The sequence below is a fragment of the Sciurus vulgaris genome (genome assembly GCF_902686455.1).
Source record: "Sciurus vulgaris genome assembly, chromosome: 3".
Lineage (NCBI taxonomy): Eukaryota > Metazoa > Chordata > Mammalia > Rodentia > Sciuridae > Sciurus > Sciurus vulgaris.
The window spans coordinates 81,628,178-81,653,134 of NC_136463.1; the positions used below are offsets into that span (position 1 = coordinate 81,628,178).

Consider the following 24,957-nt stretch of genomic DNA (forward strand, 5'->3'; position numbering starts at 1 on the left):
CAACTTAGAGAGACCCTGTCTCAAAATAAAAAATAAAAAAGGTATGGAGAATGTAGATTAGTGGCTGCCATACTGGGGCTGGGTAGGAGTGGGGAGGTGGAGAAATGAGGAGTGACTACTTGTTGGGTGTTTCTGTTAGGAATGATGACAACATTCTAAAATTGAATACTGGAAGTGGTTGTACAACTTTGTAAATGCACTGAAAACCAGTGAACTGCATATTTTTAAAGGGGAAATTTTGTGATATATGAAATACATCAAAATTTTTAAAAGTAAAAGAAAAATGATCTACATCTACTATAACAAAATCTTATGACAAAGTTTGATAAATGGTACATAGATAAATATCACATAATTCTCCATGATTTTCTCTTTGCCTACAATATTTCATTTTTCAAAAGGAGGTACAGTAATAAAAACAGGATATTATGCCATAAGGAAAAAGGCATTAGCAGAAAAGGAAAAGGTTCAGAAACATGTTAAGTTTAAAAGACAATACGGCATATTTTAAACTGTGAGGGGAAAATAGATTATTCAAAATATGAATACCCACTTAGAAAAGTAAATTTGGAAGTTGGAGCATATTCTAAGCCCTTTACAGCTTTAAGAGTTTAATAAAACTTCTGATGAACACAAGGCAGTCCTGTCCCCTTTTTCCTTCTCTTGGGAAACAAAAAATTTTGGAGAGATTATTCTACATAAAACTTTAGTAATAACAGTACTAGCCAGGCACTGTGGCACATGCCTGTAATCCCAGCAGCTAGGGCGGCTGAGGCAGGAAGATCACCGAGTTCAAAGACAGCCTTAGCAAAAGTGAGACACTAAGCAACTCTGACTGAGCGCCTCTGAGTTCAATCTCCAGTACACCACACCAAAAAAAAAAAAAAAAAAAAGTATTAAAAATGCTAGCACCAACATTTCAACATTAGAATACATTAAAGGGATAAGTGGTATATCAGTTTTTCCCTGATCACCAATTAGTATGAGTGTTGAGAATCAACTGTGAAGTCTTAAGTGTAAAGCATACTATATGCTTATATGCTATGTTTATTACAGTATGTGGAACAGAATGAGTATCCAGAAAATCTCCACTGAATAATTTTTGAAAATGGGAAAAGAACATTAATTTACCCAACACATTTCAGCACCAAATAAGAACAGATCATTGGATATACAGTGATGACGAAACTGGCATAAAACAAGGAATAAAAGTCTGACAAATAAATGGCATAATACTCACTGACAAGAAGCAGATGAGTGTTGGAGAAGTAAAAGAAAATCTGCTTAGTTAATGTTAGAGTAAATGGTAGGTAAAAAAACAAGGCCACTGTGACAACACGAAGATAACTATGACACCCGAGTGAAATGATAAACATTTCTCACCAGCTATCTTATGAAATTCAAAAATATCTTGAAAGATAGCTTTTTTGTTGTTTTTTGGGGTTTTGGGTTTTTTTTTTTTTGTACCAGGGATTGAACCAGGGACACTTAACCACTGAGCTACATCCCCAGCCCTTTTTATGTTTTATTGTGAGACTGGGTCTCCCAAAGTTGCTTAGGGCCTCACTAAGTTTCTAAGGTTGGCTTTTGCACTTCTAATCCGGATGCCTCAGTCTCTCAAGCTGCCAAGATTGCAGTCGTACACTGCTGTGCCTCGCTCAAGATGTTTTTTATTCTATTTTTTAAATTAGTTCAAGACAAATGAGAATGTAGAGAGACCAGGAGGTTCTTCAAATAATCTAAAACTAGGTACTAAGTGATAGAAAAGACTGAACTCAAGTTCTTTTTCAATTAACTATCATTTAACCATGTGATGATAGATTGAGTAAACATATGCACACACACACACACACACACACACACGTACAGAGCAGGAGAGGATGAGAAAATCAATTTAATTCTGTCTACCAAGAATCGTACCTGTCTATGGTAGCATCCTGAACACTGGCATTTTTATGACTTAATAAGCTGTTTCCTCTTGTGACCTAAGAAAATAAAATCATAAAAAAATTATCAATTTGCTTCAGTTCAAATAAGAAGTATCATGACTTATCAATACTATACCTAACGTGATCCTATCCTATAGCCAAATTAATCATCAAAGACTCAATTTCAATATGTTTGGTATACAAATTCCCATGCACTTACTATATACTGCTGTCAATTGTTTAAGACATCACATGGGCCAGGTGAGGTGGCACAGGCCTGTAATCCCAGTGGCTCAGGAGGCTGAGGCAGGAGGACATGATGAGATCAAAGCCAGCCTCAGCAATTTAGCAAGACACTATCTCTAAATAAAATATAAAAAGGGCTGGGGATGTGGCTCAATGGTCAAGTGTCCCTGGGTTCAATCTCCAGTACCAAAAAAAAAAAAAAAAAAAAAAGACATCACAGTATGTTCACAAAGATTCAGTGCCAGAATTTTTTAAATTTATGCTAAGAAATAGAAACATGTTAAGCCATATATTTGGCTTTTATTTTTTCCTAAATGCAAGAGATATTTTACAAGGGAAATGGAAAAAAAAAAAAAAAAAAACTCAGTTTTCTCCAAACTTTATTGAGGTGTTCTTTACCCACTTTAAATGTAGGCTCAGGGAGGTAGCAGCATTTCAACTATATGAACATGCCACAATATCTGTTCATTTGAGTTGTTTCCAATTTTTACAAATGAAGTTGTTGAGAACATTATAATGTACTAATGTGAACCCAAGCTTTAATTTCTCTTAGGTAAATATCTAAGAGTGTAATGGTTGGATCCAGTAGTTCATGTATGCTTTATACACTGCTAAACTCTTTTCTAAAATATTTATGCTGTTTTGTATTCTTACCAGCAATGTACATGCACTGCATAAGCTCTATCATCATCAACACAGTGGTGGTCAGTCTTTAATTTGAGCTGTTTCAGTGGACATGTCTCTCATCACGGAACGGAATATTCACTACAAAATTTTTCCATAGATTTATCAGGCTAAAGTAGTTCCATGCTGCTATGCCTACTGTATTTAAAGTTTTTCTCATGAATAAGTGCCGTATTTTGTGAAATACCTTTTCTGTATGAGACAATTTTATATATTTTTTTAATAAATGAACTACACTGGAGTTTGAATGATAAACCAACTTCTTTTCTAAGAGAAACTGTGATCATGATATATGATCCTATTTATGAACTGCTAAGTATGAACTGATTATATTTTAAAAACTTCCATGTCTGTTCAAGAGAATTACTGGTTTGGAGTTTATTTTCTTCTAAAATATTTTTCTGGTTTTGGTACTGAAATACCAATAGTTTCATAAGATGAATTGAGAAGTTTACCTTACTCTTCTATTTTCTGAAAGTTTGTATAAAACTGTTATTACTTCTTCTTAAAATATTTAGTAGATTTCTACCATTAAAGCATGTATCCTGGATTTTCCTTCATGAGGCTTTTAACTATAAAATACAATCCTTATAATTTGGAGCTACTGAAATTACTTCTTCCTTCTTTACACAAAGAAAGATGAAACCAAAATATAAGGTAATGATATCTTGTCTATTCAGGCTGCTATAACAAAATGCCATAAACTGGTGGCCTACAAATAACATTTATTTCACACAGTTCTGGAGACTAGGAAGTACAAGATTAAGACACTGGCAGATGGTTCACTCCTCATAAATGATAGAAGGGACAAACTCCCCCCAAACTTTTTAACAAGAGCATTAATCCCATTCATGAGGGATCAAGTGCCCCAAAGTCCCACCCATTAACAGCAATGCTTTGTGGATTCATTTCAACATAGAAATTTTGAGGGCAAAAAAACCCCAATCAGATCATAGTGAATAATAATAGCTATTAAAGTTACAGCTATTTCCAATATTGGGTGTGAACCCTTTTTAAATGCTTATTGTATATCAGGCATGGTTCCATGTCCTTTACATTTATTATGTTGCTTTATCCTTATAACACACCAAATACAGGTTTTACCATTATCTTATTTTAAACATACTTTAAATAATGCTCAGAGAAATGAACTGATTCAACCCAAGTCAGAGAGTTGGTTGGTTATAGGACAGAAATGCGGTTCTAGATAGAGCTTTACCACTGTATTTTCTATTTTTTTTTTTTTTTTACATATGAATATCATGCTATATGTAACAGTATTCCCTTTCATCTCAGTTCTAGTAAAGGGTTATACATGGGGATAGGATGGGTTAAAGCATATCTTCTCAACAAAAGGAGACTTTGAAATTCTCATTGACAACCAGGTAAGCCTGACTTGGTGAAGGCCTCTATCCTGGTTTCAGCATAGAGAAAAAGTTTGACAGTTGAAGAAAGCCAAGGAAGAGTTAATTTGGAAAACATGACTGCCACATCCTTCTCTGGGGGGCTGACCCTATAAACCATGCAATTCAACCTTATACCTCACTGTTGTTGCTAATAACATCAAAATTTTGTTCAATTGAGGGGAGATAGGTGGTGGGAAATATGGAAGGACACAGAATCATAGACTTAATGGTTAAAGAACTAAAAAAAAAAAACACTGGGTTTTCTGGTTATAAAAATGGAAAAAATTAAAGACTTGCTTTAAAAAGAATTTGGTTTTTTATTTTTTAAATACTTACATGCCAGAATACCTTTATTCTGACATTTTACTCTATGTATAATTGAACCTAATTTGCTCTTAGACCTGAGGGAAGCATCATGAATGTGCTTCTTAGTATTGTACTCTACCTCTAGTCTCTTGCTAAATTCTATACTCTGTTCATTTTACCAGGTATGTCTATTAAATACAGCTTACCTTATGCACTGCTTCTACCTGAGCCTTCAAAATGTTACTCTTGAAGTCAGGAGGAACTCTCATAGCATTCAATCCAGGGCTCTCAATAGCATTATTAAGGCATTTTTCAGTCAACTTCACCACTTCCTCCTAAATATTAAAAATAAACTGTAATCAACCTCAACAGGTCATAATTATATGGAAATAGGAAACGAATGATGAAAGTTCATATTCAGACAATCAAGAAAACATGTTTTGGAAGCTATCTCCAATTCCAGGTATAGTCAACTCCTGCAATCATCTACCTTCAGACAACTCCAGAAATTCAGGGATTAGCCTCTGTAGAATCTATCCTAAAATACAGCTGAAAGCAAATGTCACATATTCTCCATGTGTGGTTTAATTCAGGCATTTGTGCCACATGATATAGTTACTCAGTTGCTTGAAGGCAGGGAATTGGGCCCAATAATTTCTTGAGGTTCCTACCTATTCATATTTCATGTTTGTAACTCAAGAGCTGTCACCAGGGAAATGGCCATGTCTGGGATTATATGTAACAGAGCCAGGAAAAAGTCACTCTCAGATACAGACTTATGAAAAATGTAGAAAACACAAATCTAGTCAATGAATACCATAATTCAAACAATAAAATGAGCTATTAAGAAATAAATGAGGGCTGGGGAGATAGCTCAGTTGGTAAAGTGCTTGCCTTACAAGCACAGGGCCCTGGGTTCGATCCCCAGCAGACTAATAAGTTTAAAAGAAAAATTACCCACACTACAACTGATATTTTGCCTAACTTTAAATAAAAAGCAACCATTAATACAAGACTAGTTGCCAGGTACAGAACATATACTGTATCATGCTTTCAAAGTTTGAAAAGGTTCCATTAATGTACTAATTCTAATTTGGTGTTCCTCAATGTAGTCTCCCACTTCTGCCTCTGGGTAGTAACCCAAAATCTAAAAATTTAACAAGCTTCCCCATGTGATTCTGATACATATAAAAGTCTAAAAATCATTTCCTTAGGCTAGATTATGGTCTCCTAGTCTTCAGAATGGTTCCTATTAGTTGAAACTATTATAGTTTTTCAATCATGGCTCATTCAAATGTTCTGATAGGCTTCTTCTTTTCCTGAAGAAAATAGTGTTGTAAACTTGAGGTTGCTTGTTAATCATTTTTATCTGCACATTATAATATTCTCAGAGCAATCTGCCTCTGACATATGCAGGTATTTCTTTTTATGCCTATGTTAAAAATAAAACAAGAATTCAACATACATAACCAAATTCCTAAGTGTATAAATTGTTACTGTCTTTCTGAAAGTCAATTTTGCCAAAACAACAAAGGCTTCAAAATTATGCATATTCTTTGTCTGGCACTTTCAATTTCTGGGTATTATTCCAAAGACATAATCAAAGATGACTGTAAATACTTATTTATAAGGCTATCACAGTACTATCAAGACAGTAAAAATTAGATATGGAACAGGGGATCAAGTAAACACATCAATGACATAGTCATGTGATTTAATTATTACACGTAATGTGTTGCCAAAATATTGACAGTTTTTTTAGTTTTAAAAAGTTGTGTCACTGCATTTTTATTTTTGAAATGCACACATCATTTAAATGTTTGGAAGTATATGTCTTTAAAAATATTGCTACCTACTAATGACATAATGGACTACTTTTTATTTTCTGCTCTTTTAAATCTATATTTTCTACAGTTATCATGTATATGTCCAAGAGAAAAAGTTACTAAATATAAACTGAGTGTAAGAGCTTTAAAATATTTTCAGTTTAATTGATTATAATCTATAACTCCACTGGTACCCATTTACTATGCTGCTAACTTATCTGCCTTGGATAGCCAAAATGTGGTGACAAGAAAACCAAAAGGATAACCTGATTCCTAAACATCCCAAATTAGACCTGATTTGAAATGACTATGGAATTGAAACTCCACTGCAGAGTAGCCTTGGCTGTAAAAGTCTGCTTTGTTAGGTGCTTATGTCAGGGGTTAAAGTTGATTCAAAGTCTGCTCAAGTCCAAATCAGAATGACACCCACCATTCCTGAAAGGTCCAACTGCCCTTGGGAAACAATTAGTGTAAACAGTAAAACAAAAGAAAAATGCTTTTTAACAGAGAGGTCTTAATTCTGAGAGTTCCTCATTTAAATGTCTCATAAACACTGAAATGACTAAACTAAAGAAATTAATCCACACGTACTTCTTAACCATGTAAAGCTCTTCAACCTTGGAGAGATATAAGAAGTTATTTTAAGACTGGTATGGCTAATTTTTTTTTTTTTTTTAATTATGGACCCCTTTAGAGAGTTTGGGGAAAAAAAAATTGGTTCCACTTTTCAGAAAAATGCACAAATGAATTCAATCAAGCCAGGGAACCTGAATTTCATGGGGCTTAAGGTCCCTACTCACAGTCAGGGGTAAGCCCATAGACTGCAGATTAAGAATGCTGCTTGAGAAGATTAGATACAATTTACCTTACACTTTTCTAAATATACACAGAGGTTTTAACCACATTTTATTATCTGCTTCTTTTCATTAAGCTATTTAATACAAATGAAACCAGAAGAGTACCTAGCATAAAACAAACTGGATGTGAACTTAACCAACAGCATAACAGCCTGGTCAGAAACAAAGAACAACTGTTTTAAATTATTACATGGTTAGGCACTACAGTACATGTCTATAACCTCTGCTACTTGGGAGGCTGAGAAAGAATGATTTCAAGTTCAAGGCCAGCCTCAGCAGCTTAGTGAGACACTATCTCAAAATAAAAAATATTATGGATATCCCTGGGTTCAATTCCAGTACCAAACAATAAAAATTATAAAACAAACAAAATTTAAAAAAAGTATCATCTCATTTTACCAGTTAAGTGATGTGCACAAGCCCACTGATCCCTGGAGAAGTGTGGCCTTCCTTTGTGTGGGTAATGCCTGAAGATTGCTTCTATTCCCCAAAGGGGAATCAGACCTATCATACCTCTGCATACAAACTGGAGTGGAGAGAAAGAAAGTAGCTACTTTATGCTTATATGCTTTCAAGATCTGAAGAGAAAGTAAATCAAAATAGTAAAAACAACAAAGTTCATCCCAAATCAGTGTAACGTGGCAAACTGCTGCTAGGTTAAATTTCTAACAACTAAGAAAAAGGATCATTAAAGTACAACCCACAGGGCAAATCTGGGCCATCACCTGTCACTGTAAATAAAGATTACTGGAACACAGCAATGCTCATTCCTCGATGCTGCTTTCCTGTTATAAAGGTAAAGATGGGGAGCTGTGACGAAGACTACGCGGTTGTCAAAGACTGAAACATTTACTATCTGGCCCTTCCTGGAAAGAGCCTGGCAATCTCTGGTTGCCAGAATACAGTCTTTATGCCTATTTTTAATCTTTTAGCCTAAAAAAGGCTATGTGTTAAAGGTCACATATATTTTAATTATGGCCACTGTCCTTGCTAATAAATGCAGTGTAGATTTTGTTACTTTAAGCATTCTTATATTTGATTACTCCTCATCAAAGAACAAGGAAAAAATGATTCCTAAAATAAAGTTTGGTGATAAGGAAAATTCTCGATCACCTCAGGTAAGTAAGAAAGAAGTAACTGAAAAAGTCTATAGATCTTGGCATAGCATAAGTAGATTATGAAGATACAGAGCAAGAAAAAGCACAAAGACTGAATAAATACAGAGAGAAGGCACCAAGCATCTCAAAGTTGGAAGGAACAATCCATCAATCCATTCAGTCACCAAAATACTCAAATTGGTTAATTTTTCATCCTACCATAAGGAATCTCCCATGTTAAAAAACTTGCTACTTCCTGAGTAGCACATTCAATATGCTACCAAAATCCTGACCAGCAGGAAACATTTCCTTACATTAAGGTGAGAACAACATACTTCTAATATATGCAACTTTTCACTGAGGCTATAAAAAAACAGGACACATTAATTCCACTTTCACGTAACAGTTCTTTAGGTATCTAAAGACAGTTAAAGCGCTCTTTTTCAAGATTACATAGTGATCCTCAAGTTTACAATGTCCAGCTGTAATTAAGTTTCAAGATCTTTCACCATATAGACCCTCTTCTCAAACTGTTTTAGTTTTCCCATATCATTTTAAAGAATGGTATTTGTAAATGAATAAATTATGGTTGGACCCCCTTTTTAAAACGCTCTCAATTAATACAACACAACTGTTTTACAGTTGATTCATACTGCAGTTATATATTCTTAAAAAAATTTTTTTTACACATGCTACTATTATATTTTAGCCCTCTAACTCTGTACTTGTGAGGACTTGACATATTTTCTTAAATCCAGCCCAACATTCCAGCCTATCAAAGTATTCATGAATCCTGATTTTGCTTTGCAGAAACTGTACTTCCCTGCTGTTACCATTTGAAAACTTCATTAGCTTAAGGGATGTGGGATAGGAAGTGGTCAATGGAGATGGCCATTTGCGATACAAACTTCTACTGGGCCATCTGATGGCACAGGCCTGAGGGCCAGGAACTTGTTTTCCCTCTGTGAACTCCACACAACACTTTTTCTATCATACAGAAAGTAAACAATAAACACATTTGTAGAATTGAATTGACAGTATGTTTAAAACAAACAAAAAAAGCCCCTCAGGTGCCTCTATCAATTCTGTGTAATGCAATTGTCACGTGGCATGAGATCTTTCTACAATGGGTTCTCATAACATGGTCAACTGTTAGTTGACAAGATTGTGTGGCTTGGTAAGACCTCTGCAGATGCACTGTTGTTCTTGCAGCTGGTCATTCAATAACTAATATTTTGCTTCAGAATTACATTTTATTTAGAGTAGATTTTCTTTTGAAATTACTAAGACTGATAATAAAAATTTGTATTCCTTAGGCAAATATCAATGGTTATTGGTAGAGGTAGGGAAATGAGCCTGAATTAAAAATGTGTCATGTTAAAAAAAAATAAATCAACTTTTTCACACTGCTCTGATTGACTAGAGTTAAGGTAAGGTAATCAGATGTCCTTTATTAACACATACTTAATTCTTCCTTCCAGTCTTACCTGGCATGGAATTAAGTCCTCACTAAATAGTAGCTGTTATTTTTCTTGGCTGTGTGATCCCCCAAAATGTTCCTAGATGGCACAATGTCCTTCACTCAGCCCACTCTTTTATCCCTCCCTGCCTATCCTAAAAACCCACACTCTTCCCTCATTTTTTCAAGGCTTCAAGATTAATTTAATAGATTCTCTGCCTCAGAGATTCAGGTACATTTCAATAAGATATACAGGGAATTTTGTAAAAGAAACAAGTAACTATTCAGCCAATTTCCATAAAATTCCTTCTAAAGTTAAATTCCCTTCTAGCTCAAGTTTCTCTTTTCCCCTTCCAGCAATGTTCACAGGTTTTATTCTTCTTTAGGTTTACTCCAGTACTCCACTAAATTTTTGTCAAATTAATGATTAATCACCTAAAGTTTTCAATCTACCCTTCTGTTTCTGACCCTGAATTATCTACTTTACAAAGACAGTAAGCAAACTGACACTGTGAAAACAGACAAATATAACAGAAAAATACTGAAGGATCAAGAAAATGGAAAGTCTTTTTGAGATTTAATTAGTTTCTAAAGTATATTTCTAAAATAAATAAATAAATAAATAAATAAATAATTTTTTTAAAAGACTTGTATCCAGAAGGACAGTTATAATAAAGATAATGCAAGAAAGAAGAAAGTTACTTTCTACTCTACTAGTCTCTGAAGAAATTTTAGGTAGTTATCCAAGGCTGACGGGACACTACAAAACACTACACTACAAATAGTTATTCCCCTTTCCTCTTTAAAACAAAGAGAAGTCATCTTGACCTTGTTATTGGTTGTCTAAAAATAGAATGGATTAAAATTTGTTATTCTATTTCAGAGGGACATGTGGTAGCTGAAATGATTTAATTATAAAATTTCTATCTCAATCACTTTATTTTATAGAAATTATAAAATTTCTATCTCATTCAAGCATCTGAAATTCTATTTTCTTCCTTGTTTACACGATAGAGCATCTGTCTTTAAAACAAATCCTTCAGGGTTAGGATTGTGGCTCAGTGGCACAGCGTTGCCTAGCACACATGAAGCACTGGGTTCGATCCCCAGCACCACATAAAAAAACTAAATAAACAAAATTATTGTGTGTATCTACAACTAAAAATTTTTTTAAAAACGTTCTATAATTTCAAATGGCTTTTAGCAAGTACTTCAACTAGGTGGGCTGAATCAAAATTAAAGGCTTAACAGCAACAATGCTTTATGAATTTAAAAAACAATCATGAGCCAGGAATGGTGGCACATGCCAACCTGGAAGGTTGAGGCAGAAGGACTGAAAGTTCAAGGCTAGTCGTGGCAACTTAAAAAACTAAAGCGTTCTAGAGATGAAGAGGTAAGTCAATGGTAGAGCACTCCTAAGTTAAGTTCAATCCCCTGTACAAATAAAGAAAAAGAAAAATCATAAGATGACCTTACAATTCTTAATGCTGTTATACAACTTTCTTCCTTCTCTCTCAAACATCCATCTTTCATCTTTTTTTTTAAATTTTTTTAGTTGTAGATGGACACGTTATCTTTATTACTTTTTTTTAATGTGGTGCTGAGAATTGAACCCAGTGCCTCACACATGCTAGGCAAGTGCTCTACTACAGAGCCACAACCCCAGCCCCTATCTTCCATCTTTTTTAAATGAGAAAACAGGCTTATAATACCTCAGCACAGATTTTCCAACAAAAGAAAAGTATTTCCTTTTGAAAGAAAAGATTTCTAAGAGCTCTGGAGATATGAAACAGGTAGACACAGGGAAGATTTGAATACCTGGCTATTGACATTAACATCAATGTTGGATCGAGGAGATAGCAAAGGACTGTTTTCCATCTCAAGTTGCTTGAGCTTCTCCGAGGCATCTTTCAATGCTGAAAAAATGGCAAAATAATATAGTCTGTCAGTCTGCCAGGCTGTCAGAACTGTGTGTGAGGATACAGATTTAAGTTTTGTTTTTTCTCAACACCAATAACCATCACTCAAAAGTAATAATACAAATGAACACAAAGTAAATATATATTTTTTCCATAAACAGGTAACACTCCCTTAAGAGTTAATCCTAAATTGCAATCCTAAGAACATTGTCCTATGTTTATACCACTCCTAAAAAGCAACTGCATATGGACTCTCAATAGCATGGGTGCTAAAGGTTTACCCAGCCAAGACATTTAAAGGGCAGAACACTTTTGACATGGTCCTTTCAATCTCAACTCAAATACATGTCTAACCTCATTCCTGGTCTTGACTATGTGCTACCTAAAACCAAGTTTCTCTGGCGCAAACTGATGAAAGGACATATTTATTCTTAATTCAATATAATATACATTGGTACTATCAAGTATGAGTAAGGACTGGGGATTTGGCTCAGTGGTTGAACACTTGCCTAGCAAGCTACAAGGTTCTGGGTTCAATTCCCAGCACAAGAAAAAAAAATTTTGACTGCTGTAGGTGTATGTGATGCAGGACAAGCATCTTTTGTCTTCATGATGTTCTTCCTAGCTGCAATATATTACAAATATAGTCCTTTAATTACTGAAAGATAATACATTAAACACAATTCATATTTAAATAAATTCTATTTAACCACTAAAATAATTTTATATTGCAGGAACTAATTTGCATTAATTATTTTGGTAATTTTTTTTGTCACTTGACACAAACGTTGTTAAATGCCTAACAACTTCTATGGACTCAGGTAGAAGGAAGGAGAAGAAAACTATAAAATCATATCCTTGGATCAAGGAATCTTCTAAAAGTACTCATTGATTAACCCAGTGGATTCTCTTGCTGGTTGCACAGAATCTGGTGGAGAACCTTCAAGAAATACGATTCTCAGGGATCACCCTACAATAATTATATCAGAATTTCTGGAAGTAAGATTCTAGCACTGAAAGTTTAAAAACTGAGTGATTTTAATGTACAAATAAAGTTGAAAGTCACTCATTCAGGACTGTGCCACAGCTCAGTGGTTAGGCGCTCTCCTCCCACATGTGAGGCATGGGTTTCAATCCTCAGCATCACATAAAAATAAATAAATAAATAAATAAATGAATAAATAAATAAATAAATAAATAGTAAAGGTTTTGTATCTATCTACAACTAGGAAAAAAAAAAAAAGTCACTAATTCAACACTGGTCTTCTCAAAATCTTCCCTACCCATTTACTTAATTCCCATCTCTGGTTTTGTATATTCAAGTTCTCTGATGCTGAATTTTAACATGATTCTGATACTACAAATTCTTTAGCATATTCTGTTAAATTACTAGCTGTAACTAGTAACCTATGTAAATCAGGATTTTGACATTACATAAAAATACAGAGTAAGCTGGATACCAAGATTGAGAGGCCTTAACTTTTAACGTAAAACACACTAATTATTCTCACTGACTTTAAGCAAATGTTAAAAATCTCAACTAAGTTATATTAATAAAACTCCTATACTATGGAAGAATTTCTTCTGCCAATATCTCAACAGCATTCAAGCTCTACTTGAATAGTTTCTATAATGAGGAACTCCTCATCTCTTAGGTATCTATTACTAGTATGTGGCAGAAACAGTTTAAAAAATCATTCCCTATACTAATGCAGGATTTGCTCCCCTGTAATTACAAACTGCTCATCTAGGATTCACCAATAAAGTGCCATAAAATAATGTCTGTTATACCAGACATTCAAAATGTTTGGAGAATTATCACATTTAATCTTTTCTTTTCTAGGCATCCCTAGTTCATTATGTCACGTTGTCCTAACCATACAATCTGCTAATAACTATACAGTCAACAAATGTTTGATAATACTACTCTATTACATCACTGAAGAAATTAAAAGTTTTGAATTCATATAATGGACTTAAAATGGAATATAAATGAAATCAACATCACCATCCCTATAAAAGAGACCTTTTAACCCTGAAAGTACTTTTCATTGAGCTACTCCTGTTTCTGAGTCTAAATCCTGATGGCTTTCATTTGTATGTCTAACAGCTTTTCAGTAACAAAGAACAAGCACTTCTAAGAAGAGGTGGACTCCAAAATAGGGCTATTCAAACTGGACTAAGCAAGAGAGAGAAACAGTAAAAGATTTTTTGATAAATAGAAGGATGTTTTCTTAATCCAATATCTCACTACCTTAAAAAAATCAAATAACTTTATTATAAAATTACCGATATAATAAATCAAAGTTAATTCTTGTTGCCCTGACCTCTGACTGATAAACACAACATTTTAAACATAGTGGACGTCAATAAAAACAAACGTCATGATGTACCAGGACATTTGTTTACCCAGTTTATTTGTAGTAGTTACTTAGGAGATAAAAGAACACATTTTAACCCCACTTACTAGAAGTATTTCAGCATGTTCTATTAATCAGAAGCACTGCATGATTTTCCACTAACACTTTTTATTTCTAAATTGCTAAATGCTATTGCTCTACCCTAAAGTCTTGAGAGACAACAGCATACTCACTGGCAATTTTCTGTGAGTTGTTGAAAGATGGTGTCTAATTTTAGCCTATGTTAGAATCAAAATTGGCAAGACCCACATAAATACAAGCTGCTTTAAAATGAACACGCATTACACTGAGATTCAATAGGAACTTCTGTTTAAAAACATCTTATGCTTCACTATCAAACCAAACTCTCAAATATATAGACATTTTCAATGAGCAATTTACTTTCTCCTTTTAACCTTTGAGAAATTTAAGGAAAGCAGCATTTGTTCTGTATTATTTCTTTTTATGGTATTTGACAACAATAACCCTCATTAACACACACAAAAAATACTTTCTAGGAGCTAATGAAATATTCAAACATTCATTCAATTCTGTCCCCTAGAAGATCTTTATGGAATTTTTTTTTTTTTTTTTTTTTTTTTTTACTTAATTGGTACTCAAGAAACAAAGTAAAACTAAGAATAAAAACTCAAATGTTTAATGATCCAACTGATGCATATGTTTAATGGTCTTAATTACATTATCTTAAATATTTCAATGCTCTCAAGTCAAAAAAGGCAGGAATTGTAAAAATTGTGACTTAAATTTAAAAGCTCAACTATTACATGTAATATTCTTGAAGGAATTGATTTAAATATCTCTTTTCAAAGGAGTTAAGTGTCACTATTACAGAATATTTACTTACTCCCACATTCAACTTCAGGTTCCTCTAATCCAGTCTGCCTGGTGGCTATGTTAATGTCATCCAGTGCTGGGGATGTTTCCATGGTATCTGATGACCTAATTACATCACCAATGGCTGTTTCCAGTAAGTCTGGGCTATCTAGCAAATCAATACTGAGAGGCAAGCTGTAAAGGCAATATAAAATTTACTTAGACATTAAACTTATAATAAAATGAATTTAAAATACTGACAAAAATCAATTTTGAGGAAAGATTCTTTGAAGAATTTTATCAAACTGGCTTTTATTCATATCTCAGACCCCTCTGGTAAGATTTCCAGGCAAGATGGAGTAAAAGGGACTGGGTTAGCCTTCCACCCTTAGGAGGAAATGAGATCAAGAGGAGGAGGGAAAAAACTATTCTCAAAACACTAAACATCAGGCAATGAAAGAGAGTGACTCTGAGATTCAGAAGATATGTAAGGTGAATCTTAAGAAAAGTTTCAGGCAATGGTGCAGAGACAGGGAAGTAAGGCAGAGCACCCAAGAGTCCTTAGTTGAGAAGATGGGACTAAAGAGTCCAGAAGACCGAGTTAGACAGATGTTATAGGACAGGGTGCCAAAGGAGAAGGCAGCACAGAGTCAGTCCTAGAGGTACGCAAAGGGTCCACCTCAAAGTATTCAGCATGTGTGAGGAAACTCCCAAAGGCCTGGAAAGGAATTACTTCAATGCATTAGAAGGAATCTTTGGCACACACGACACCATGGTGCCGTTTCCACTGGGCTGTGAAAATATAATTCACAGAGCACTCACTCTTTCTCTATAGTAGAAAGAAATTAACCCAGACAAGCACTGCAACAAACTCACCTAACAAATTGTGAGAACTGAAAAGATCAAACTGTTTCCAAGTACCTCAACCACATCTCAAAACAAAGCTCAAGAATATATAGAAGAATACAAATACAGCAGCCAATAAAGTAAAATGCACAATTTCAGGCCTCCACTCAAAGATAACCAAGAATGCAGAGGCAGAAAAAGACATCCTATACGAAAGAGAATAAATCATCACCTGAAAAATCAATTGAAACTGACCCAAATGTTAAGAATTAGCAGAGAGGAATATCAAGTTGTTATAATTGTTTTCCATATGTTTTAATAATTAAGCCCCCAAATGGAAGACATAATATTTAACTTAAAGAAACAATAGCTAGTATCCAAAACAGAACATAAGGAGAAAAAATAATGTTTAAAGTTTGTTTTAAAAGAATATCAGAATATGGGACAATTTCAAGCCAGTTGCACTATGGATAATTAGAGTACCAAACAGTGGCTGGAATTTTTCCCAGTTTGATGAGAATTATAAACCCATTGGTTTAAGAATCTCAATAAACCCCAAACATCAGAAATATGAAGAAAACAAGCATACTATAATAAAACTGCTTAAAACTTATAATAAGAAAATCTTGGCCAAGTGTACTGATACACTCTTGTAATCCCAGCTACTCAGGTGGCTGAAGGAGGAGGAGCACAAATTCGAAGTCAGTCTTAGCAACTTAGTAAGACTCTAGAAACAACACTAAAAAGGGCTGTGGACAGAGTTCACTGGTAAAGCGCTCTGGGTTCAATTCCTAATACTGCAAAAAAGTAAAAGAATTAAAAAAAAAAAAAAAAAAAACCTTAAAAGTAGCCAGAGATGTTGTATGTTTAAAGGAACAAAAATAAGGATGAAAGTAGACTCTGCATCAGAAACAATGCAAACTAGAGGCAGTGGAAGAACATCTTGAAAGAACTGAAAGAAAAAAAAAATTTAAATTTTAGACCTAGCAAATAAAGCTTTCAAAATCAAAAGCAAATCTAGGTAGGTATATACCCAATACAAAAACATGCAGATGTAAATTTTCATTGAAAATATGATGCTAAGGAAAAACCTGTCACAAAAATGCTACATACTGTATGATTCTACTCATATGAAATGTCCCATATGTGCAAATCCATAGACAGAAAGTAGATTTGTGACTGCTAAGAGTTGAAGGAGAGCCCAAGGAGGAATGGAGATTGACTGCTGTGGTATAAGGCCTAAAATTACATTTAGTAAGTGCTGCCTTGACATCTCTAAGCTTCACAGGGCCCCAAAAGCCCACAAGTTTTTCTATTCTCACCAGATCTCACACTCAATGGAAAGGCACCCCACTCAGCTACTGCCACTACCAACCTCGGCCAGCTGCACTCTTCCCAATTCTTAACCTAATTTCACTTCTCTGCGAGCCTGTGATATTATTCAAACAAGCCAATCACATCTGAATAGAGACCAAAAAAACGTAAAGGAATTAATAATTTAAGATCTTCCTACAGGTCTAAATGACTTCCCTAGCAAATTCTATTAAATATGTAAAAGAATATAAAAGTACCAATCTTCAACAAACTATTTCAGAAACAGAAGGGGCAACAGTTCCCAAATTAATTCTGTGAGGCCATTTTTACCCTAATACTGGAACCATACCAAAGACATAACAAGAAATCAAGAAAGAAGTAAAAAAGATCACCCGCCATGACCAAGTGGGACATATACTACGAAAGTAAAGTTGGTTTAAAATCTCAAAATTAAGTAATAGACCATATTAATAGAGCAAAACCACATGGTCATCTCAGTAGATGAGGGAAAAGTATTTGACAAAAAATCCAACAATATTCATAATAATAATTAAACAAACCAAGAATAGAAAGGAATGTCCTTGATCTGAATAAGGGCATCTACCCCCAAACAAACCAAATAAACCAAAATCTAACATCACATGTAATAATGAAAGACAAATGCTTTATCTCATGAGAAATAAGACAAAGCTGTTCACTCTTGTCACTTCAAGTCAACATTGTACTGGAGGTTCTAATAGTGCAAAAAAGGAGGAGAAAAAGAGAAAACGTAAATCAAAAGTATTCAGATTAAAAAGGAAATCAAATAACAGAATTCTATATGTAGAAAATCCAATGAGAATCCACAAAATATTCTCAGAAAGTTCAGCATGGCTACAAGACACAAGATCAATATATAAAATAAACTGTATGTTTATATACTAGTAATGAACAACTGGAAGTTCAAATTAAAATAGCAAATCTATTCACAGTAGAATCAAAAGGCAAAAATGAATAAGTTTTATAAAGAATGTGCAAGGCTTATACACTGAAAGCTAATAAAGATCTAAGTAAAAGATTTTGATATTCATGGATAGGAACACTTAATATTGTCAAGATGGCAATTCTCCCCTAGCTATACATTCAATATGCATTATCAAAATTCCAGATTTTTTTTTTGTAGAATTCATCAGTCAACCCTAAAATTCATAGGTAAATTAAATTTGGAATAGCCAAAACAACTTCAAAAAAGAATAAAATGTAATAATCTACATTGTCCAATTTCAGAACTCACTACACAGCAAACAATAATCAAGAGTACGTGGTACTGGCATGAAGATAGGCAGGTAAATCGACAGAACAGATTGGAGTACAGATTTTCTCATATTTATAGCTGACTTTTGGCAAGACAAATCACTAAGAAAAAAGATAGCCTTAATTGTGCCAGGACAATAAAATGCAAAAATTTTGAATTTAAACTCTACTTCACACTATTCACAAAAATTAAGTCAAAATGGACAAGACACCTAAGTCCCTATTTAAGAACTAAAATTAAAACTTTAGAATAAACCACACAGGAGAAAAGTCTTTATGGCCATCATTGGGTATAATATTCCTAGATGTAACACCAAAGGTATGATCCATAAAAGAAAAATGCGACACAATGGACTTCATCACATTTTAAAATGTTTGAGCTTTAGAAACCCATGTGTGAAAATGAACAGACTCCACAGACTAGAAGTTTTGTTAATCATGTACCTAAGAAGATACTAGTACCTAAAACACACAAAGAAAACTCTTAGTAAGATGACCCATATAAAAACTGGCAAAATGTCTGAACAAACACTACTTCAGAGAAAATATTCAAATAGGTGATATTCAACATTTTGGAAAATATGAATCAAAACTACACTATGCCCACTGCAATGGTTATTAAAAAAAAAAAAAAAGACATTAAGTGTTAGTAAGGATGTGGAGATGAGGTAACCCTCATTCATTTCACTCAGGCAAAGTTTGCCCATTTCCTGAAAACTTAAATATAAATTTACCATACAGCCCATCAATTTTCCTCTTACTTACAAGTCTATCCAAGAAATATAACTTATGTCTGTGCAAAAACATATGGACAGCCAGGCTCAGTGGCCCATGCCTGTAATCCCAGCTACTTAGGAGGTTGAGGTAATACTGTAAGTTGGAGGCCACCCTTGGCAACTGAGATCCTATCTCACACTAAAGGGAACTGAGAATGTAGCTCAGTGGGAATGCCCGAGTTCAATCCCTAGTACCTCTCCAGCCCTCAAAACTGCAAGTGTATAAATATTCTCAATGTTATTCCTAACAGTCCAAAAGTGGAAACGATTCAAACTTTGACTAACAGCTAAGCAAACTGTAGTATATCCATACAATGGATATAACAACGACAAAAAATTAGCACCACTCAATGAAATTCACAAACATTATCCTTGGTGCAAGAAATCAGACACAAAAGGCTATATATTGTATGTATTCATTTATATGAAAATGTTTACAAAAAGCAAATAAATATACAAAGACAGAAAGCAGATCACTGGTTGCCATGGTGGTAAAGTAGGGGCATGACTTAAATGTAAACCAGCATGAAGGAACTTTTTGGGATGGTGAAAATGTTCTAAAACTGTATTATGGTAACTGTGTAACTCCATATATTTCTAAAAAGTATAGAGCTGTACACTGAAAAGTGAACTTGTGGTATAGAAAAATAAGCCTCTGTAAAAGTTGTTTTTAAAAATAAATTCTGAATTTAGCAATCTATCACCCAATATCATTTATATTAACACTTTATTTCTTGGTGGGGGTGGCAGGTGCTGGGAATCAAATCCAGGGACTCACACAAACTAGGCAGGTGCTTTTCCCACTGTGCTAAATTCCCAGCCCTGACAGTTTTTTGGTTTTGATGAATCTTACTATGTTGCCAAGACTGGCCTCATACTTGGGATCCTTGTACCTCAGACTTCCAAGTAGGTGGAGTTCACAGGTACATGCCACCTGGTTCTAACACAAATGGGATCTCTACAATCACTTGGTTGTAGAAGTTTCAACAAGTCACTCTACCTTGCTTTCAAAATGTGTTCTAGAGTTGAAAAACTTAAGTAACAGTGGCGAAGAGGGTGGTGGTAGAGTTTTGGTCTCCCTACATGGGTTTCTTTCATGGGCTTTTTACTTGTATTTGTGACGTACATTTAATTCACAAGGTTTCGTGGCCAAAACATTTGGAAACCACTGGATTGAAGGTACTCCTGGCACATTCCATCTTTGACACTGTAAAAATTTCTTCATGTAAAACCAGTACATCAGTTCACTTTTCATACCATTTCCTACTGGTCCAACTGTTATCCACACTAAGTGTGAATCCGTGTCACCTATGGGGATTTTTTTTTTTTTTTTTTTAAAAACAAGAATGAAAATAAAAGAGTTGCTAGTAGTGATGGAGAAAAAGATGAAACAACTGACAGATTACTGGAATTTACTGAAGTTGAGCAATGAGCATACAAGGGTTCATCAAACATTCTAACTGACCTATTTTTTACATTTTCGGAACACATTTTAAAAAATAGGGATACCAATATTTTGGACAAAAGGATGTGAGAATTGGAAGGAGTTTTTTTAATTACACATCATACTAAAAGGACAAAAAAATTTATAAATCAGAAAGTAAATGGAAACATGTAAAAACAGTGTATGGGTTGAATTGTGGCCCCAGTTGAAAATTCAAATTGTTAATTTCTAACCCCTAATGCCTTAAAATATGCCTTATTTGATAGTATTGCTACAAATTTAAATAGTTAAGTCAGGAAAAGTTCATTCTAGAGTGGGGTATAGAGAATGAAGTCCTTATAAAAAGGGAAAATGCTGATATAGCTGTACACGCAGGAAAACACCATGTGAAGATGAAGGCAGAATGGAGATAAAGCATCTACAAGCCACGGGACACCAAAGATTGCCAGTAAACCACAAGAAACTAAGCAAGAAGCATTGAACAAATTATTTGACAGCCCTCAGAGGAAGCAACTCTGCCAACACCTTGATCTCAAATTTACAGCCTTTCAAAACGTGAGAAAAAACTGGTTAAGTAATCCAGTTTGTGAACCCTGTAATAGCAGTTCTAGCAAATGAATACATCCCTCATTCTAAAGATCTGAGCAAAACTTCCTGAGACAAACTGAAAGCGCACATCATTCAAGTAATAAAAGGAATCAAAAAAAAAAAAAAAAAAAAAAAAAACCAGTCTGTAAGGAAATTCAAAGGGCTAGAAAGTATGACTTTTCTGCTCCATTCCACAAGAACAGGGACTTGTAAAAGCACATCAAGTAAGAATGGCATCTTACTCTGGGTTGGTGAAGTGCCGAGCACCAGAAACCCCTAAGGTCTATGTTGGGTGGTAGAAAATTCTCAGGAAAATTTCATGCATGAATCTGCAAATTTGGGTGTATATTTAAATATACTTCTCATGTAGTGAAGTGCCTCCTTCAGGACAATGTGGTCCAAACCAGTAAGCTGAACTGAACCAACCTGAAGGAAAAGACCTGCAGTTGGACAAGCTGTATTTCCAATGCTTGGGACAGCACACACTGCATAGGCCAAGTTGTACAATGAATAAAAACAGGAGCAAATGACAATACATTGGGGGGGAAATCTAGAAGTCTAATGCTGTTAGCAAATTACTTCCTTTAAAGGTTGGGAGAAAAGAAAGCTCTTCTTTAGAAAAGCAACTCATTTATACAAGGAATGACAGATTTAGAAAATTGCCATATTACAAATAACAAATTAATAATAATGGATTCAGGCAAAAATCATCAATGGGTACTAAAAACACAGGACCTATACTTTGGTAGGAATAAGAAAACCACTCAAGTCTCAAAATGACACTCCACAGATTACAAAGGAGAAGCATACTTTTACAGGGAAGTCAGGTGAATATTACCTCTATTTAAAAAAAAAAAAACCTAGTGAAAAAAAAAAAAATGCGGGGCTGGGGATATAGCTCAGTTGGTAGAGTGCCAGCCTTGCATGCACAAGGCCCTGGGTTCAATCCCCAGCACCAAAAAAAAAAAAAAAAAAAAAAAAAAAAAGCTCAGCCTTAACTTAATCAAGACAGAAACCAGACAAACCTATCCTGCAGAAACACTGGCAAAGGCTCTTTTTTAAAGAGCCCAAAATTATAAAGGGCAAAAAGGCTGGGGACTATTCTTGATTAAAGATACACGAAAAAAATGAAATCTTGATTGGTTCTTAGATAAAGAGAAAAAACAACTATAAAGCACATTTACTGAACCACTTGGGAAAATCTGAACTAAACATTAGATCAATGGTAAGTTTTGTGTAATAAAATGTATTATGTACAAGAATGCCTTTGATTTTTGGAAATTTACACAAAACTATTGAAAGTAACATAATATCTTCATTATGATTCTCAAATAGTTCATCCAATAAAATAAAATGCCAGCAAATAAGAGAAAATATTAACAGTTGGCAAATGAAAAGACACATGATGTATTCATAGCCACCATTCTTCTAATTTTTTTGTAGGTTTTAAGTTTTCCAAAATAAAAAGTTGGAAGAAAAGCTGTGCTTCCCTTGGGCCAAGTGTTAAGTCCAACTTTAAGCACATTCAATGGAACACTAAAATGTACCAAGGTCAGATGACTCAAGTAGTAAAAAAAAGTACCTGTGGGCAAAAGCTGAACCAGGAAAAGAGGCGAGAAGAAGGGTGTTGGAGAGGTGAAACATGAAGCATTTTGCCTATGTTGAGGTAGCGATAGGTCCTATGAGGGCCTCAGAAAAACATACTAATGTGTAGTAGCACAAGAGAGTATGCACGGCTGGGTGGTATTGCACACCTGTAATCCCAGCAACTTGGGAGGTTGAGGAAGGAGAAGCCCAAGTTCAAGGCAGCAGCCTGGGCAACTTAGACCCATCTCAAAATAAAAAATAAAAAGGGCTGGAAATGTAATTCAGTGGTAGAGCATTCCTGGGTTCAATTTCCAGTACCTCCACCCCGCCCCCGCCACACACATATACAGAGTGAGCACTAGCATACATGCCATGACACACTGCTGGATTAAAACAGTATCATTCAAGTAAGACTTTCCCCACTTTCCCCTTTCATCTACTTCAACCTTGAAAGTAAACACCACCAAACAAGGGAAAGGGAAAATTAAAAGAATGAACAACTCTCACTGTAAATTTGGAGAAAGGTGAAATGAGGTTGGATGTAATTTCAGAAGAGGATTTATTTATCACTTAAATTATGTTTCAATTACTGAAAGTAAGATATATAAAAATGATGGGCTAGAAAGGGGAAAGATAAGTCCACCTTGTATGAATGAATATGGTAATCAAGAGCAACAAAATAGAACATTCAGCCCTAAGACAGTGATGAATTTTTTTTCATACGTGTATATAGGGTAATAATGTCTCATACTACACTCCTTCCCATCCCCACCACCCCACACCTCCCTCACTGCCCTCTGCATAATCCAAAGTTCCTTCATTCTTCCCTACCCATCCCCCACTATGGATCAGCATCTGCTTGACAGTGATGAACTCTTAGTGAACTGAACCTTAAGCCAAAAGATACTTGAGGAGTCAGGAGTGGAAACAGGCACTGGGGTAAAAAAATAAAATAAAATAAAATAAATTTAAAAAAATTAAAAAAAAATCCAACTCCTTGGGTGAATGAAACCCAAGATACTGCATGTGAAACAGTGAACAAGAGTTAGTCTACTACATAAAATCAAGGGAATGTATCTTCTGGATATGAACAGAAGCTGAGAAAGCTCTATTCACAAGTCTAGAGTTTCAAATGAGAAGAAACTGCAGTGAAATCAAGGGAATACTCACAAGTATCTATGCAAACGACCATCAGGCACCACATTCTGTCTCCAGAACTAAAGCAATTTCTATGAAAGATCCTACAAGAGGGTCTCAAAATCTGAAGGTGGGAAAACTTAAAACTACCTTGTAGGGAAGAAGGAAACAAAACTGTTTAAAGGCAGATTGAACTCATAGAAACAAAGCACATAAAGAAGTCTGATGTTATAATATACAACCAGCCAACCTAAGAATCAAGAGCATTTATAGCTAAGGAAGTAGAAAGGATAACAATCTAAAAAATTATATAAAGTAAGTATATTACGTGTTCTGAAAGACATAAAGAAGGTATAGAATCAATAAAACAAGAAAGGATGTTATGAAATAAAACAGCAGTTTCTAAAAGATGAGAAATTGAGTCAGTAAAATAAATGCTCAAAAGGAAATAGTTGACTAGAGAAACAAAGAAAAATTACTCATTAGCAGATATTAGCAAAATCACCAAGGTAATAAAGACATAGTAAATATAAAAGAGATATGGAGATTGAAAGCTGCAACCTGTATTTATTTAATAGAAATTTCAGGAGGAAAAGCAAAGAACATGAAAATGGAGCAATATTAGAAGAGCTAATGACTGCCTCTTCCAAGAAAAGATATTCACAAAGGATTAAACACTCAACACTGAACACGTAAGTTTTACTTCTACTTTCTCATAAGACTCCTCTAAAGTGATAGTACCAGGACACAAAATCACAGTCACTTATAAGGAACAAAAAAAGAAAAAAATTTGAAGGCAATGAAACAGATGGACAAGTGATTGTTGATTAGAAAGGCTGTGAAACTAAAACCTAAAGGTACAGAAAGTTTAATGGAAAAAAAAAGTCACTATGCAGATCTCAAAAAAACTCCAATTCTACAGACTGGCTTCCTTCTTGATTCTAATCTTCTGAAATACAAATGTTTTAATATTCAATGAATTCCAATTATCTTCTTTCTTTAGTCACATGA

General features: G+C 34.5%; 1 protein-coding gene across 8 annotated transcripts in view; it reads right to left on the bottom strand.

Annotated features, from left to right (window-relative positions):
- EPB41L5 (erythrocyte membrane protein band 4.1 like 5) overlaps nucleotides 1-24,957 on the bottom strand; it is a 138,449-nt gene that overhangs the window by 23,664 nt on the left and 89,828 nt on the right. For all 8 annotated transcript variants that reach the window (XM_079132182.1, XM_079132177.1, XM_079132179.1 and 5 more), the window contains 4 exons: nucleotides 14,993-15,156; nucleotides 11,628-11,725; nucleotides 4,777-4,905; nucleotides 1,921-1,985 (listed from right to left, as the gene is read on the bottom strand). In XM_079132182.1, coding sequence (XP_078988308.1) covers nucleotides 1,921-1,985; nucleotides 4,777-4,905; nucleotides 11,628-11,725; nucleotides 14,993-15,156 — 456 coding nt within the window. The remainder of the gene's footprint in view (nucleotides 1-1,920; nucleotides 1,986-4,776; nucleotides 4,906-11,627; nucleotides 11,726-14,992; nucleotides 15,157-24,957) is intronic.